Raw genomic sequence first — 18476 nt, forward strand, 5'->3', positions numbered from 1 at the left:
CAGAGCCCTCAGAAATAATACCACACATCTACAACTACCTTATCTTTGACAAACCTGACGAAAACAAGAAATGGGGAAAGGATTCCCTATTTAACAAATGGTGCTGGGAAAACTGGCTAGCCATATGTAGAAAGCTGAAACTGGATCCCTTCCTTATACCTTATACAAAAATTAATTCAAGATGGATTAAAGACTTAAATGTTAGACCTAAAACCATAAAAACCCTAGAAGAAAACCTAGGCAATACCATTCAGGACATAGGGCATGGGCAAGGACTTCATGTCGAAAACACCAAAAGCAATGGCGACAAAAGCCAAAATTGACAAATGGGATCTAATTAAACTAAAGAGCTTCTGCACAGCAAAAGAAACTACCATCAGAGTGAACAGGCAACCTACAGAATGGGAAAAAATTTTTGCAATCTACTCATCTGACGAAGGGCTAATATCCAGAATCTACAAAGTACACAAACAAATTTACAAGAAAAAAACAACCCCATCAAAAAGTGGGCAAAGGATATGAACAAACACTTCTCAAAAGCAGACATTTATGCAGCCACCAGACACATGAAAAAATGCTCATCATCACTGGCCATCAGAGAAATGCAAATCAAAACCACAATGAGATACCATCTCACACCGGTTAGAATAGTGATCATTAAAAAGTCAGGAAACAACAGGTGCTGGAGAGGATGTGGAGAAATAGGAACACTTTTACACTGTTGGTGGGACCGTAAACTGGTTCAACCATTGTGGAAGACAGTGTGGTGATTCCTCAAGGATCTAGAACTAGAAATATCATTTGACCCAACCATCCCATTACTGGGTATATACCCAAAGGATTATAAATCATGCTGCTATAAAGACACATGCACACGTGTGTTTATTGTGGCACTATTCAGAATAGCAAAGACCTGGAACCAACCCAAATGTCCAACAATGATAGACTAGATTAAGAAAATGTGGCACATATGCACCATGGAATACTATGCAGCCATAAAAAATGATAAATTCATGTCCTTTGTAGGGACATGGATGAAGCTGGAAACCATCATTCTCAGCAAACTATTGCAAGGACAAAAATCCAAACATTGCATGTTCTCACTCATAGGTGGGAATTGAACAATGAGAACACTTGGACACAGGAAGGGGAACATCACACACCAGGGCCTGTCATGGGGTCGGGGGAGGGGGGAGGGATAGCATTAGGAGATATACCTAATGTAAATGACGAGTTAATGGGTGCAGCACACCAACATGGCACATGTATACATATGTAACAAACCTGCACGTTGTGCACATGTACCCTAGAACTTAAAGTATAATAATAATAAATAAAAAATAAAAAAAAGAAAGTAAGAATTTTTTTTTTTTTTGAGACGGAATTTCACTCTTGTTGCCCAGGCTGGAGTGCAATGGCATGATCTCGGCTCACCACAACCTCCGCCTCCCAGGTTCAAGCGATTCTCCTGCCTCAGCCTCCCTAGTAGCTGGGATTACAGGCATGTGCCACCATGCCCGGCTAATTTTGTATTTTTAGTAGAGACGGGGTTTCTCCATGTTGGTCAGGCTGGTCTCGAACTCCCAACCTCAGGTGATCCACCCGCCTCAGCCTCCCAAAGTGCTGGGAGTACAGGCGTGAGCCACCACTCCCGGCTGAAATTAAGTTTTCTTTAAAAAAAAAAAAAAAAAATCAGATGGTGGCTCACGCCTGTACTCCCAGCACTTTTGGAGGCCAAGGCAGGGGGATCACCTAAGGTCGGGAGATCGAGACCATCCTGGCCAACATGGTGGAGCCCCATCTCTACTAAAATACAAAAAATTAGCCAGGCTTGATGGCATGTGCCTGTATCCCAGCTACTCGGGAGGCTGAGGCAGGAGAATCGCTTGAACCTGGAAAGAGGTTGCAGTGAGCCGAGATCACACCACTGCACTCTGGCCTGGCGACAGAGCAAGGCTCCATCTCAAAAAAAAAAAAAAAAAAAAAAAAATTCAGGGCTGGGTGCGGTAGCTCATGCCTATAATCCCAGTACTTTGGGAGGTTGAGGCGGGCAGATCATGAGATCAGGAGATCAAGACCATCCTGGCCAACATGGTGAAACTCCGTCTCTACTAAAAATACAAAAATTAGCTGGGCTTGGTGGCACATGCCTGTATTCCCAGTTACTTGGGAGGCTGAAAGGCAGGAGAATTGCTTGAACCCGGGAGTTGGAGGTTGCAGTCAGCCGACATTGCGCCACTGCACTCCAGCCTGGCGACAGAGTGAGACTCCATCTCCAAAAAAAAAAAAAAAAAAAAATCAGTCTAAGCCCCTTTAAGAGCAGTTGGCAGTGACTCATTTTCGTGCTAAACTTCAGATCCCAAAGTTGAAATTTAATAGGAATAAATGAAGGCACATACCCACATATTTTTCAAGGCTTATAAGCCTTTAATGTTGTCTTATTTTGCAAGTATTTTGACATGCTAAATACAGCCTTGACAAGTTGGTTGAGGAGAGTTAACCAATGCCTAGGATTCTTTTATCACATGGGTGTTACTTTATTAGCTGTAGTAAGTTCTGTTTAAGTCAAATTATTTAACTGAGTAGGTTCTAAGAAATAAAAAGGGCTGGGTGCAGTGGCTCATGCCTGTAATCCTACCACTTTGGGAGTTCGAGGCGGGTGGATCACTGGAGGTCAGGAGTTCAAGACCAGCCTGGCCAACAGGGTAAAACCCCGTCTCTACTAAAAATACAAAATCAGCCGGGCGTGGTGGTGGGCAACTGTAGCCCCATCTACTTGGGAGGCTGAGGCAGGAGAATCACTTGAACCCGGGAGGTGGAGGTTGCAGTGAGCTGAGGTTGCACTATTGCACTCCAGCCTAGGCAACAAGAGCAAAACTCCGTCTCAAAAAAAAAAAAAAAAAAAAGAGCCTGGGCACGGTGGCTCACGCCTGTAATCCCAGCACTTTGGGAGGCCGAGGCAGGCAGATCATGAGGTCAGGAGATCGAGACCATTCTGGCTAACACGGTGAAACCCCATCTCTACTAAAAAATACAAAAAAAAATTAGCCAGGCATGGTGGTGGGTGCCTGTAGTCCCAGCTACTCGAGAGGCTGAGGCAGGAGAATGGCATGAATCCGGGAGGTGGAGCTTGCAGTGAGCCGAGATCATGCCACTGCACTCCAGCCTGGGCAACAGAGTGAGACTCTGTCTCAAAAAAAAAAAAAAAAAGAAAGAAAGAAAAGGAATTAATTTAGTTATTCTTATTCTACTATTTGATGTCCTGCTTTGCTTTGTAACACCTAAAGACAAAGAAATATTCACAGATGATCAGATGTAGTGGCTCACGCCTATAACCCCAGCACTTTGGGAGGCCGAGGCAGGAGGATAACTTGAGGCCAGGAGTTCAAGACTAGCCTGGGCAACATAGTGAGATCCCACCTCTACCAAAAGAAAAAATAGCTGGGTGTGGTTGCACACACCTATGGTCCCAGCTTTTCAAGAGGCTGAGGCAGGAGGATCACTTGAGCCCAGGAGCTTGAGGCAGTCAACTGTGATTGTGCCACTGCACTTCAGCCTGGGCGACAGAGCAAGAGAAAGAAAAAAAAAGAAAACAATATTCCTAGGTAGTTAGCATTTGTGTTTGTAAACCTAAGCATTTAAAGGTGCCTCTTAATTTCCTGTAGGCTTCAATTGTGTTACCCTCCCAGGATGGTTTCTCGCCCACAAGCAAGCTCCAGCGTTTGCTGGCGGAATCTCGTCAGGTGGTGACAGACCTGGAGCTGAGCACGCTGCTGCCCATCAGCCATGAGAATCTCACTGGCAGTGCCACAAATGTATGCGTTTCATTTTCTCTTGACTATATTTGTCACATCCGAACACACCACTGAACACCGGTGTGCAAATATCACCGGCAGGATGGCCTTTCTGTTAGAGGGAGAGTTTCTGTGTCTCTAGGGAGGAAAGGGAACATGCTTGTTTTAAGGAGGAAAAAGTTACAATCAGATGTCACTGGACCCAAACTTCCTCTTTCTAATGATCTGGGGCATATGAAGATAAATTCTTGGGGATTTTTTTTTGTGGGGGGTACAGAGTTTTGCTCTTGTCGCCCAGGCTGAGGTGCAGTGGCACGATCTCAGCTCAATGCAACCTCCACCTCCCGGGTTCAAGTGATTCTCCTGCCTCAGCCTCCCAAGTAACTGGGACTAAAGGCATACTCCACCATGCCCGGCTAATTTTTGTATTTTTAGTAGAGATAGGGTTTCACCATGTTGGCCAGGCTGGTCTCAAACTCCTGATCTCCAGCGATCCACCCACCTTGGCCTCCCAAAGTGCTAGGATTACAGGCGTGAGCCACCGCACCCAGCCAGAAATGTTTTAAAAACTAAATTTTATTATAGAAAGTTTCAAGGCCGGGCGTGGTGGCTCATGCCTGTAATCCCAGCACTTTGGGAGGCCGAGGCAGGTGGATTACCTGGGGTTGGGAGTTCGAGACCAGCCTGACCAATGTGGAGAAACCCCATCTCTATTAAAAATACAAAGTTAGCTGGACATAGTGGCGCATGCCTGTAATCCCAGCTACTCAGGAGGCTGAGGCAGGAGAATCGCTTGAACCCCGGAGGTGGAGGTTGCGGTGAGCCAAGATCATGCCATTGTACTCCAGCCTGGGCAATGAGCAAAGCTCTGTCTTAAAAAAAAGAAAAAAAAAAGAGAAAGAAAATTTCAAATATGCACTGAAGTAGAAAGAATGGCACGGTCACTTACCTTTGACTACCACTGATTTTATCTTGCCCCATCCATACACATTTTCTCTGGAAGCATTTTAGAGTGAATCTCAGCATCATATCATGTCACTCATAAATATTTCATGATCTTGATGTCTCTCTAACAGATATGGACTTTTAATTTTAATTTTTTTTTTTTTTTTCCGAGACAAGAGTCTCACTCTGTTGCCCAGGCTGCAGTGCAGTGGCGTGATCTCGGCTCACTGCAGGCTCCACTTCAGGATTCACGCCATTCTCCTGCCTCAGTCTCTTGAGTAGCTGGGACTACAGGTGCCCGCCACCATGCCCGGCTAATTTTTTGTATTTTTAGTAGAGACGGGGTTTCACCATGTTAGCCAGGAAGGTTGCGATCTCCTGACCTCATGATCTGCCCGCCTCGGCCTCCCAAAGTGCTGGGATTACAGGCTTGAGCCACCGCACCCGGCCTAATTTTTTTTTTTGAGACTGAGTTTCACTCTTGTTGCCCAGGCTGGGGTGCAATGGCATGATATCAGCTCACTGCAATCTCCGCCTCCTGGGTTCAAGCGATTCTCCTGTCTCAGCCTCCCAAGTAGCTGAGATTACAGGCGCCTGCCACCATGCCTTGATAATTTTTGTATTTTTAGTAGAGGCGGGGTTTCACCATGTTTACCAGGCTGGTCTCGAACTCCTGACCTCAAGTGATCCACCTGCCTTGGCCTCCCAAAGTGCTGGGATTACAGGTGTGAGCCACCCTGCCCAGCCTAATTTTGATTTTGTGTATTTATTTATTTTTGAGACAGCATCTTCCTCTGTTGCCCAGGCTGGAGTGCAGTAGCTATTCGCAGGCGTGATCACAGCTCACTGCAGCCTCAAATTCCTGGGCTCAAGAGATCCTCCCACCTCAGTCTCCCAAGTAGCTGGGACCACAGGCATGCACTACCATGCCCACTATGTTTCCCAGGCTGATTGAACTCCCGGCCTCAAGTAATCCTCCTGCCTCAACCTCCCAAAGTGTTGGGACTATCAGCGTGAGCCACCGTGCTCAGTTTATTTATTTATTTTTCAGAGACAGTCTTGCTCTGTCACTCAGGCTGGAATGCAGGGCCAACTTGAACCTCCAACTCCCAGGCTCAAGTGATCTTCCCACCTCAGCCTCCTGAGTTGCTGGGATTACACATACACGAAACCACACCCAGCTGATGTTTTTATTTTTTGTAGAGACAGGGTCCCACAATGTTGCCCAGGCTGGTCTCAAACTCCTGGGCTCAAGCAGTCCTCCTGCCTCAGCCTCCCAAAGTGCTGGGATTACAGGCGTGAGCCACTGCGCCTGGCCTGGCTTTTCTTAACAGTGTCTTTTTAAAAGAGAAATTTAAAATTTTGATTACTTCCATTAACAGGTTTTTTTTTTTTTTTTTTGGAGACAGAGTCTTACTCTGTCGCCCAGGCCTTGGTGCCAGTGGCGCGATCCCAGCTCACTGCAAGCTCCTCCTCCCGGGTTCACACCATTCTCCTGCCTCAGCCTCCCGAGTAGCTGGGACTACAGGTGCCCGCCACCACACCCGGCTAAGTTTTTGCATTTTTTAGTAGAGATGGGGTTTCACCGTGTTAGCCAGGATGGTCTCCATCTCCTGACCTTGTGATCCACCCTCCTCAGCCTCCCAAAATGCTGGGATTACAGGTGTGAGCCACCACAGCCAGCCTATTCTAGTAGTTTTTTTGTAGATTCCTTAGGATTTTCTACACAATCATGTATTCATGAATAGAGACAGTTTTATTCTTTTTTCCAATATTTATGCCTTATTTTATTTTCTTCCCTTACTGCTCTGGCTAGGACCTCCAGATGAATGTTGAATAGGAGGGGAGCAGACATCTTTGCCTTATTTCACAAAATGCTCTCTGATGGCATTTCTTGCTTAGTCCTTCTTCAGAGTGGTATTTTGTTAGATTCAGAGTTCCCTGGAGCAGTTTCTATGTGACGCGAATAGATCCAAAACTAGAACATTAATCATTTTAGAATCAAGATGCTCATTGCCATGAGCCTAAACAGGTAGTTGCAGAGATTACCTTAAAGCAGAACAGGATCCAAAAATAGAAATTTTTCGAAGTATGCCATGTGTGCCATATAAGCTTTTCAGAGTGGAAACCGTGATGGACTTTGGTGTTTCCTAGGAAGATTTCTTCTTCACAAGCTGTCTCTGAGGCATTAGTGAAGCATTGCATTTATATTGGGGCAGAGGAAGGTTTTTAATGACAAAACTATTTTGGTGCTTAGCTATCCCTTTAAATGTATGCAGTGAGGCTGCTTCTTCCCCTGTGTCTGGGGAGAACCTTTATGACTTTTCCGGTCATTCTTTGGCTATTTCTTTAAAATATATATTTTTTTAATTGAGATATAGGCCAGCCATGGTGGCTAACACCTGTAATCCCAGCACTTTGGGAGGCCAAAGCAGATGGATCACTTGAGCCAAGGAGTTTGAGACCACCCTGGGCAACATTGGGAAACCCCACCTCTACAAAAAAATATTTTTTAAATTAGCTAGACACACTGCCATGCACCTGTATTCCCAGCTACTCAGGAGGCTGAGGTGGGAGGATCACTTGATCCTGGGAGGTCAAGACTGTAGTGAGCCGTGATCTTGCCACTGCACTCCAGTGTGGGTGACAGAGTGAGACCCTATATCAAAAAGAGAGAGAGACAGAATTCACATTTTATTATTTACATACAATTCACCCTTCTAAAGTGTACAATTCGGTGGTTTTTAAAAATCATATTCATAAAATCGTGCAGCCACTACCCCTATCTAGTTCTAGAACATTTTAATCACCCCAAAAGGAGACCCCACATCCACAGCCACTGTTTACCACAATCTACTTTCTGTCTCTATGGATTTGTTGGACAGATAATTTTAATCAGAACTTGTTGAATAGAATTCATGAGATCCATGAACTTTGATGGAATAAAGATTACATGCCAGTTTATTTTTTAATTTTATTTATTTATTTATTGTTTTGAGACAGAGTCTTGCTCTGTCACCCAGGCTGGAGTGCAGTGGTATGATCTTGGCTCACTGCAAGCTCCGCCTCCCGGGTTCACACTATTCTCCTGCCTCAGCCTCCCAAGTAGCTGGGACTACAGGTGCCTGCCACCACGCCTGGCTAACTTTTTTTTTTTTTTTTTTGTATTTTTAGTAGAGATGGGGTTTCACCGTGCTAGCCAGGATGGTCTCGATCCCCTGACCTCGTGATCCACCCGCCTCGGCCTCCCAAAGTGCTGGGATTACAGGCATGAGCCACCATGCCTGGCCTATTTTTTTATTTGTATTTTATTTTTGAGATGGAGTTTCACTCTTTCCTCCACTTCCCAGGTTCAAGCAATTCTCCTGCCTCAGCCTCCTGAGTAGCTGGGATTACAGGTGTGAGCCACCATGCCTGGTTAATTTTTTGTATTTTTAGTAGACACAGAGTTTCACCATGTTGGCCAGGCTGGTCTCAAACTCCTGACCTCAAGTGATCCTCCCAACTTGGCCTCCCAATGTGCTGGGATTACAGGCATGAGCCACTGTGCCCGGCCCAAATTCATATTTTCCAAACAAGCATTATAGCAACAGATGTCTCCTCCTTGTCCTTGTGGCTTCAGGTTGTTCTCTCAACCTCTTCTCTTCGTTAGGGTTTTATGTCAAATTCCTGAGATATAATTAATCCCTCCCTCATTTTTGTCCTGCTAGTGTGGCTCTGTGTGTGTGTGCCTGCACGTGTGTGTGTGCATGCATGCATGTGTGTGTGTGTATCTGTCTCCATCAGAGTGCACGTCAGGTACCCAACAGGCGACTGCGTCCATGACTCCTGCTTACTGTGAGCGCCTCAGGACCCTTCTCCACCTTGGCACCCTGGCTGCAGCACCCAGCACCTGCCACAGAGGGTCTCAGGGCCACTTTGAATGGAACTGATAGGAACATGCAGAAAAAAGACAAAGCTGGCCAGGTGCAGTGGCTCACACCTATAATCCCAGCACTTTGGGAGGCTGAGGTGGGAGGATCACTTGAGGGCAGGAGTTCAAGTTCTGCTGGGGCAACATACCAAGACTTTGTCTCTACAAAAAATTCAAAAATTAGCTGGATGTGGCCGGGCGTGGTGGCTCACGCCTGTAATCCCAGCACTTTGGGAGGCCAAGGTGGGCGGATCACGAGGTCAGGAGATTGAGACCATCCTGTCTAACACGGTGAAACCCCGTCTCCACTAAAAATACAAAAAAATTAGCCAGGCATGGTGGTGGGCGCCTGTAGTCCCGGCTACTTGGAAGGCTGAGGCAGGAGAATGGCGTGAACCTGGGAGGCGGAGCTTGCAGTGAGCCGAGATCGCGCCACTGCACTCTAGCCTGGGCGACATAGCGAGACTCTGTCTCAAAAAAAAAAAAAAAAAATTAGCTGGACGTGGTGACCTATGACTGTAGTCCTGCGTACTTGGGAGGTTGAGGCGGTAGGATTGCTTGAGCATGAGGTCAAGGCTACAGTGAGCTATGATCACACCACTGCACTCCAGCTTGGGCCATAGAGTGGGACACTGTCTAAGAAAAATAAAATAAAATTAGCTGGGAGCAGTGACTCACACCTGTAATCCTAGCTCTTTGGGAAGACCACACAGGAGGATTGCTTGAGCCTGGGAGTTCGAGACCAGCCTGGGCAAGATAGTGAGACCCCATTGCTAAAAAATAAAAATTAGCCAAGTGTAGTGGCTCACGCCTATAGTTCCAGCTACTCAGGAGGCTGAGGTAGGAGGATCATGACTTTGAGCCCAGGAGTTCGAGGCTACAGTGAGCCATGATCACACCATTGCACTCCAGCCTGGGCAACAGAGCAAGACCCTGTCTCAAAAAATATATTTTTTTGAGAGTGTTTGAGCTAGAAAGAACCAGAAGAGATATCTAATTCCAACCTTACATTTTACAGGAAGGGAAAAATGACCGAATCTCTTTAGTCAACAAACTACAGCTAGAATCAGAAAATCATCTAATTGGAAAAACTGTTGGCTTCAGATATCATACATTTTCTGGTGCATTAACTGATTCTAGAGATATTGGGAAGACAGAATTTAAATAACAGGGATTTACCTGGCAACACGCTTTACAAACTCCTCCCCCCATGCCTTTGTACTGAGTACAGCTAGGTACCGAAAAAGCAAATAATTTTGTTTAAAAATTCTTAATTTCTGCAATAAGGAAGCAGGGTAAAGTTCTGAGCAGCGTATCTGCTTCTCCAGGGCTTTGCCATCTGTCACTACAGACAAGGGTCGTAATTCAGAGACTTGCTGTGAGACAGGCAGTCTCCCACGTTGCCAGGGAGCACGAAATGATTCAGTCCTCCTGGTGGGGAAATTGGCAATGTTTTCTAAAAATCACCGAAGAACTGACGCTTTGATGATGCAGTGTCACTTTGGGAATCTTTCCCACGAATACTTCTGCATGTGTATGAAATGGCATAGGCACACGTGTTTCTTTGCAGCATTTCTTTACAATAGCAAATGATAGGAGGCCACCCAGTGTCCAGCAAAAGGGAACTGAGGGAATAAGCTGTGATCCGCCCACACGGTGGAGTTCTGAGCAGCCATAGAACAGAATGAGGTGCTCTAGGATGTGGAAATATTTGCAGATATATTGCTAAGTGAGAAACGTACAAGATACTGAAGGTTCATATGGCATTCCATATACGTAAGGAGATGGCCAGGGGCGGTGGCTCACACCTGTAATCCCACCACTTTGGGAGGCCAAGGCGGAGGATTGCTTGAGCCCAGGAGTTCGAGACCAGCCTGGGCAACATAGCTAGGCCCTGTCTCTACAAAAAAAGGTTTTTAAAAACATTAGTGGGGCATGGTGGTGCACACTTGTAGTCCCAGGCACTCGGGAGGCTGGGACAGGAGGATCACTTGAGCCCAGGAATTTGAGGCTGCAGTGAGCTGTGATTGAGCAACTGTATTCCAGCCTGAGCGATACAGCAAGATCCTGTCTCAAAAAAAAAAAAAAAAAAAAAAGACGAAGAAAAGAAAGAGGATGGAAATAATATATATTTGCACAAAGACACAGTGGAGAGATGATATAAATTTTACCAATTGGAGGCATGAGGGATGAGGCAGAAGCGGGACTTCTCAGTTTATACCTGTTTTTATTATTTTGACTTTTAAACTATTCAAGAAAAACTCCAATAATTTAAAAATAGACAAAGGAGAAAAAAGGAGCGAGAGTAAGAGGAAGCACAGCTGAACACACTGCCTCATGGCGGGCTTCCTCCTTGCCTCGAGGGTAGGAATGGGGAGCAGACCCTACCATAAACTGAGCTTGGAGTTGTGCCTGCTGCGCGGGCCTGGCCGTTCTGATTGCTGGCTTGAGATGGTTGGTGTTTACCTGTCGGGGCTCTTGGCCTTTCTCGTGGCAGGCTGATAAAGCCCGCAGAACCCTTTTAGAATGAAGTTTTTAAATGAATAAGAGAAAATACATAGCATGGTAGCAAAGCACGGTGGTTCACGCCTATAATCCCAGCCCTTTGGGAGGCCCAGGCAGGCATATCACCTGAGGGCAGGAGTTCCAGACCAGCCTGGCCAACATGGTTAAAACCCCTCTCTACCAAAAATACAAAAATTACCTGGGCATGGTGGCGTGCCTGTAATCCCAGCTACTCGAGAGGCTGAGGCAGTAGAATCGCTTGAACCCAAGTGGTGGAGGTTGCAGCTAGCCGAGATTGCACCACTGCACTCCAGCCTGGGCAACAGAGCGAGACTCTGTCTCAAAAAAAAAAAAAAAAAAAAAATATCAGATGGTAAAATACATGGGCAATTTGCATAGAGAGGAAGCAGCATGAGTAAAAGCACAGAGGCCTGGAAGCACCCCTGGGTGCCCCTGAGGAACTGTGAGGGATCCCGGCGTGGCTGGAATGCAGGCCACACAGGCAGGAGGAGGTGAGGAGGTGGCCTCACCTGCAAGCCAGGGGTCACCACGGAATGCACCGGGGTCTTTCCAGGCATCATCTCCCCTTCATTCCGCCCCCCTCACCTCTCCACTCCCCTCCTTCCTCTTTTCCCCACGCAGACACCTAACAAGGCTAACAAGGCACCGCAGCACTTAGAGCTGCTGATGCTTAACTACTGACCACTGTTTTCAACAGTGCTCACTTAGGGCTCACTGGATGGGTGCTTGTGTTAGGACTGACAATGAGCCAGTTATATCTGGGCATTAGTTGATGGGCAGCATTTAGCTGTAACACACATGGTAAAGCAGACAGAGAAGTCCTTCCAAATTAGAGACAAAGGGGACCCCACACATGAATGGGAAGTCAAGAAGCCTTTGTTGGATGGATGGATGGCAATTGTATGCGGTCACTTCATTATATGTTATTCATTCCCTAAGGTCTTATTTATTTATTTTTTTCTGAGACAGGGTCTCACTCTGTCGCTCAGGCTAGAGTGCAGTGGCACGATCATGGCTCACTTCTGCCTCAAACTCCCAGGCTCCAGCGGCCCTCCCACTTCAGCCTCCTGAATATCTGGGACTACGGGTGTGTGTCACCACGCCTGGCTAATTTAAGTGTATTTTTTGTCTCCCTGTGTTGCCCAGGCTGGTCTCAAACTCCTGGGCTCAACAGATCCTCCCACCTCAGCTTCCCAAAGTGCGGGGATTGCAGGCGTGAGCCGCTGTGCGCAGCCACTAAGGTCATTTTTAAATTGACAAATAATTGTATATATTTATAGTGTATAGTGCAATGTTATGTATATAACGTAGTGGAATGACTAAACCAGCTGTATCTATCACCTCACATACTTCCATGTCTTTGTAGTGGAAAGATTTAGAATCTGTTCATTTAACAATTTTGAAATATATCGTACATTATTATTGGCTGGGCACAATGGCTTACTCCTGTAATCCTAGCCCTTTGGGAGGCTGAGGCGGGAGTATCACATGAAGCCAAGAATGGGCAACAATGGGAGACCCTGTCTCTATAAATTAAATGCACACACATACACACACACACACACACACACACGCTACATTATTTATTTATTTATCTTTTTTTTTTTTTTTGAGACAGACTGTCACTCTGTCACCAGGCTGGAGTGCAGTGGCACGATCTTGGCTCACTGCAAACTCCACCTCCCAGGTTGAAGTGATTCTCCTGCCTTTCAGCCTCCTGAGTCGCGGGGACTACAGGCGCCCACCACCATGCCCAGCTAATTTTTGTATTTTTAGTAGAGACAGGGTTTTAGTAGAGTCATATAAGTGAGATCAGGCAGCATTTGTCTTTCTGTGCCTGGCTTCTTTCACGTAGCCTAATGTCCCCTAGGCTCATCCACGCTGTTGCAAATGACAGCATTTTGTTTGTTTTTATGGCTAAATAGTATTCCATTGTGCGTATATACTACATTTTCCTGATCCACTCATCTGCTGACAGGCACTTATGTTGCTTCCGCATCTTGGCTGCGGTGAACATGGAGTGGAGTGCAGATATCTCTTCATCTAATGTCTTTTTTTGTTTTTTTTTTTTTTTTGAGATGGGGTCTCACTCTGTCGCCCAGGCTGGAGTGCAGTGGTGTGATCTTGGCTTACTGCAACTTCCACTTCCTGGGTTCAAGCAATTCTCCCACCTCAGCTTCCCAAGTAGCTGGAATTACAGGTGGGTGCCACTATGTCCACCTAATTTTTTTTTTTTTTTTTTTTTTTAGGCGGGGTCTCGCTCTGTCTCCCAGGCTGGAGTGCAGTGGCGCGATCTCGGCTCACTGCAAGCTCCGCCTCCCGGTTTCACACCATTCTCCTGCCTCAGCCTTCCGAGTAGCTGGGACTACAGGCGCCCGCCACCACGCCCGGCTAATTTTTTGTATTTTTAGTAGAGACGGGGTTTCACCGTGTTAGCCAAGATGGTCTCGATCTCCTGACCTCGTGATCCGCCCGCCTCAGTCTCCCAAAGTGCTGGGATTACAGGCATGAGCCACCACTCCTGGCCATGCCCACCTAATTTTTGTATTTTTGGTAGAGATGAGGTTTCACCATACTGGCCAGGCTGCTCTTGAATTCCTGATCTTAAGTGATCCGCCTGCCCTGGCCTCCCAAAGTGCTGGGATTGTAGGCCTGAGCCACCGCACCCAGCCTCATCTAACGTCTTTTAAAGGCATTTCTGCTATATTTGTGTTGAGTCTTCTTAAGAATTTTCTAGTTTCTCTATCCTGGATACTAATCTGGGAGTTGTTTTCTAGAAGTCAGAGGTCCCAGAAGAGTCAGCTCAAAAAAATACCTTTGTCAGTTATTGAAAGAAACAAAAGGCAACTTCAGTATTCATCGTGATCACGGGTAAGTCACCTTTGCTTATCTCACCTTATATCTCAATTAATATTTAATAAGTAACTTGGGAACATCGATAATGTTGAGTCAAGGCCATGTATTTGTTTGACTTGTAATACTTTCTCTTTTGCTTGACCGATTTATGCATACCTTCTAAATTTAATCAGAGTAAAATGTCAATTACTTGCAAAGAAATGCAGATCAAAAAGTTCTCCTGCACTCCAGCCTGGGAACACAGTGAGACCTTGTCTCTTAAAAAATAAAAAGGCCAGGTGCGGTGGCTCACACCTGTAATCCCATCACTTTGGGAGGCTGAGGCAGGTGGATCACAAGGTCAGGAGTTTGAGACCAGCCTGATCTATCTCTACTAAAAATACAAAAATTAGCCAGGCACGGTAGTGGGTGCCTGTAATTCCAGCTACTTGGGAGGCTGAGGCAGGAGAATCACTTGAACCCAGGAGGCTGAGGTTGCAGTGAGCCAATATGGCACCACTGCACTCTAGCCTGGGCAACAGAGCAAGACTCCGTCTCAAAAAAAAAAAACAGTTATTATTCTCAATACCTAGAATTTTAAATCTAGGGAAGTGAATACATAGACACAGCTTTAAAAATCAGAATCTAATATGAAAAGACGCTCAACATCACTAATTATCAGGGGAATGCAAATCAAAACCACAGTACGGGCCAGGTGCAGTGGCTCATGCCCATAATCCCAGCACTTTGGTTGGCCAAGGCGGGTGGATCACTTGAGGCCAGGAGTTCGAGACAAGCCTGGCCAACATGGTGAAACCCCGTTTCTACTAAAAATACAAAAATTAGCCAGGCATGGTGGTGGGCACCTGTAATCCCAGCTACTCGGGAGGCTGAGGTAGGAGAATTTCTGGAACCTGGGAGGCGGAGGTTGCAATGAGCCAAGATCATACCATTGCACTCCAGCCGGGCGACAATAGTGAGACTCTGTCTCAAAACAAACAAACAAAAAAACAAACAGAAAAACCACAATGCAGTACCACCTTACTCATGCAAGAATGGCCATAATTTAAAAATCAAGAAATAATAGATGTTGGCGTGGATGTGGTAAAAAGGGAACACTTTTACACTGCTGGTGGGAATTTAAACTAGTACAACCACTATGGAAAACAGTGTGGAGGTTATCCTTAAAGAACTAAAAGTAGAACTCTGATTTGATCCAACAATCCCACTACTGGGTATCTACGTGGAGGAAAAGTAGTCATTATATGAAAAAGACACGTGTACACACGTTTATAGCAGCACAATTTGCAATTGCAAAAATACGGAACCAGCGCAGATGCCCATCAATCAACTAATGGATAAAGAAAATGTGGTATATGGGCCAGGCACGGTGGCTCACACCTGTAATCCTAGCACTGGGAGGCCGAGGCAGGCAGATCACCTGAGGTCGGGAGTTTGAGACCAGCCTGGCCAACATGGTGAAACCCTGTCTCTACTAAAAATACAAACAATTAGCTGGGTGTGGTGGTGCATGTCTGTAATCCCAGCTACTCAGGAGGCTGAGGCAAGAGGATCACTTGAATCCAGGAGGCAGAGGTTGCAGTAAGCCAAGATTGTGCCATTGCACACCAGCCTGGGCAACAAGAGTGAAACTCAGTCTCAAAAAAAAAAAAAAGAAAAAAAATTATAGCTGAAAGAAAATCAGAATTAATGTTTCACCATTTCATCTGTCTGTCCGGATAGAAGTTTTTTGTTTGTTTGTTTGTTTTTGAGATGGAGTCTTGCTCTGTCTCCCAGGCTGGAGTGCAGTGGTGCAATCTCAGCTCACTGCAACCTCCACCTCCCGGGTTCAAGCAATTCTCCTGCCTTAGTCTCCCAAGCAGCTGGGATTACAGGTGCGCATCACCATGCCTGGCTAATTTTTTGTTATTATTATTATTTTTTGAGACAGAGTTTCGCTCTTGTCTCCCAGGCTGGAGTGCAGTGGTGTGATCTCAGCTCACTGCAACCTCCGCCTCCTGGGTTCAAGCGATTCTCCTGCTTCAGCCTCCCAAGTAGCTGGGATTACAGGCATGTGCCACCAGGCCCGGCTAATTTTTTCTTTTTCTATTTTTAGTAGAGACGGGGTTTCGCCATGTTGGCCAGGCTGGTCTCGAACTCCTGAGCTTAAGTGATCCACCTGCCTTGGCCTCCCAAACTGCTGGGATTAAAGGCGTGACCCACCACGCCTGGCCAAAAAGTCTTTATGTGGAGTAGAGCTTTATAAAAGTTTTACTACAAAAAATTAGCCGGGCGTGGTGGTGGGCGCCTGTAGTCCCAGCTACTCGGAGAGGCTGAGGCAGGAGAATGGCGTGAACCCGGGAGGCGGAGCTTGCAGTGAGCTGAGATTGTGCCACTGCACTCCAGCCTGGGCGACAGAGCGAGACTCCGTCTCAAAAAAAAAAAAAAAAAAAAGTTTTACATAGGGTAGCTGGGTGCGGTGGCTTACACCTGTAATCTCAGCACTTTGGGAGGCCGAGGTGGGCAGATCGCCTGAGGTCAGGAGTTTGAGACCATCCTGGCCAACATGGCGAAACCCTGTCTCTACTAAAAAAAAAAAAAAAAAAAAAAATTAGCCGGGCATGGAGGCGCATGCCTGTAATCCCAGCTACTGGGGAGGCTGATGCAGGAGAATGGCTTGAACCTGGGAGGCGGCGGTTGCAATGAGTGGAGATTTGGCCACTGCACTCCAGCCTGGGTGACAAGAATGAAACTCCATCTCAAAAAAAAAAAAAAAGTTTTACATGGGGTAAAATCTTCATAAAAACGTTTATTGACCCAGTAAGCACTTTCTGGATTTGTGTTTACTTCTATCAAACCTGCATTTCATATGCGGTTTCCTTAGAACCCAGTTTGATAAGCTAAAGGGTACAGGCATTTCAGATCTTTTCAAGGTAAGCATATCATCAGCATTTCAAAGACTGGGGAAGCAGGGAGCCTGAGCAACACCATGCCCGCCCCCATCCCTCCTCTTCTCTCCCTTCACTCTCTGCTGAGTTTTCACATTTATAGTATTTTGCATGTCCTGATGTTGATGAAAATCAGGATGTACAGTTAATATTTTAGACGCCGGGAGCTTATAGCATGCTCTCCAATGTTAATTGATTGTATTTTATTAACGTCGTGTTTTCTTCATCCAAAAGCAGATTTCTCATCTATGTGGAAGGCAGAAAGCAGACACCAATACTGAATGAATACTTAACCGTAAAACTGAAAGAGGATTGTAGTTCTTCATAAACAGCACTTAATTCCAGCTGGGAGCAGAACTAGAAAGTTAATTTTTAAACATCTACACTTTATTTTCAAGTTAACCATTTTTGTGCTGAAGAAATATTTTCATGTGTAAGAAAGTAGACCTTATTGTACATATAGAAACTTGGAATTATGCTAAGAATGAAAAAGGCTTCTCTGTAAAGATACAGACTACAGTTAAATGCTAGAGAAGCTCTTTAAAAATGTGAACATCAAATAGAGAAAGAACCCCTGCATAGAAAGTGCTGTTTTAACTATCTGATTTTTAAAAAATCTGTGCATACATTTAAATTATAAACAATAGCTTATCAGAGTCAGCTCAAAATATATGAGAAATAGTATTCTCTCATGGTTTTAGCTCTTGACTTTGCTGTGTAAATAGACATAAGGTGCTTTGATATAAAATATAAAATGTAACTGGAAAATAGCTCGAGGTCCTTCTTTCCCAAGCTGAGCAGAGCCCCATCTTCCTGGGTCTATAGTAGTCCCACCTACTGACGCAAACTAAAGTTTGCTGGAAGATCAAGTTTTAGATGCATTTTTAAAAATCTTAAAGACTAAAACACTTCCATTTTAACTTGTAATTTAATTTTTTAAAGCTTATACTATATGCCTCTGTGTCTTCTCTAAAAGAATTGATCAGCTTCAGTCAATAAAAGATATTTTTAATATTAAAGAAAAAATATGTTTCCTTGGTTTCTTTTTATTTTACAGGAGTAAAATAAGGAAGGAACAGTCATCGCTTTAAACTGAACCTGGCAAGTTAATTTCCTCAGGAATGGGCATGTATTTTTTTAAGCATTGCAGATATCAAAGTTCTATTGTGCTGAATAAATGCCCCTTTGTTAACAGGTTTCAGTGTTACTTCAGAGACGATTTTCATGAGAGGGGAAGAGCCACCTCATTTAGCCTTTTTAATTAGGGTGCTGAAAAGAGAAGTTGGGTGAGGTTTGGTTATGTTCTTTATCAATGCGTGCTTTCTCCCTCAGGCTGGGCTGTCCAGAGCAAAACTGAGAAAGGTATAGTTGCTTCTGAGCTGCTGCCTGCCAAGTAGAAACCTAAAATGACCCTTGGGAGGTTGACTTCCAATCTAAGAATCAAAATATTAAATTTTCTCCTCCTTTTCATGTTCATGGCTGCACATCAACTTGCCTAGTGAAAAGGCAACAGTG

At 45.3% G+C, this 18476-nt stretch overlaps 1 protein-coding gene across 2 annotated transcripts in view; it reads left to right on the forward strand.

Annotated features, from left to right (window-relative positions):
- Positions 1–18157, forward strand: part of CCDC62 (coiled-coil domain containing 62) — a 53406-nt gene extending 35249 nt beyond the window's left edge. The window contains exons 11-13 of one of the 2 annotated variants that reach the window (XR_001116455.2): positions 3666–3815; positions 17199–17394; positions 18019–18157. Coding sequence is in view for 1 of the 2 variants with exons in the window: in XM_003280708.4 (XP_003280756.1) it covers positions 3666–3815; positions 13956–14009 (204 nt within the window). In the remaining variant the exon portion in view is untranslated. Of the gene's footprint in view, positions 1–3665; positions 3816–13955; positions 14050–17198; positions 17988–18018 lie in introns of those variants that run through there. The other variant, XM_003280708.4, reaches the window with a different exon arrangement.
- The last annotated feature ends 319 nt before the right edge of the window (positions 18158–18476 follow it).

Source organism: Nomascus leucogenys, chromosome 10 (genome assembly GCF_006542625.1).
Source record: "Nomascus leucogenys isolate Asia chromosome 10, Asia_NLE_v1, whole genome shotgun sequence".
In the NCBI taxonomy this organism is placed as follows: domain Eukaryota; kingdom Metazoa; phylum Chordata; class Mammalia; order Primates; family Hylobatidae; genus Nomascus; species Nomascus leucogenys.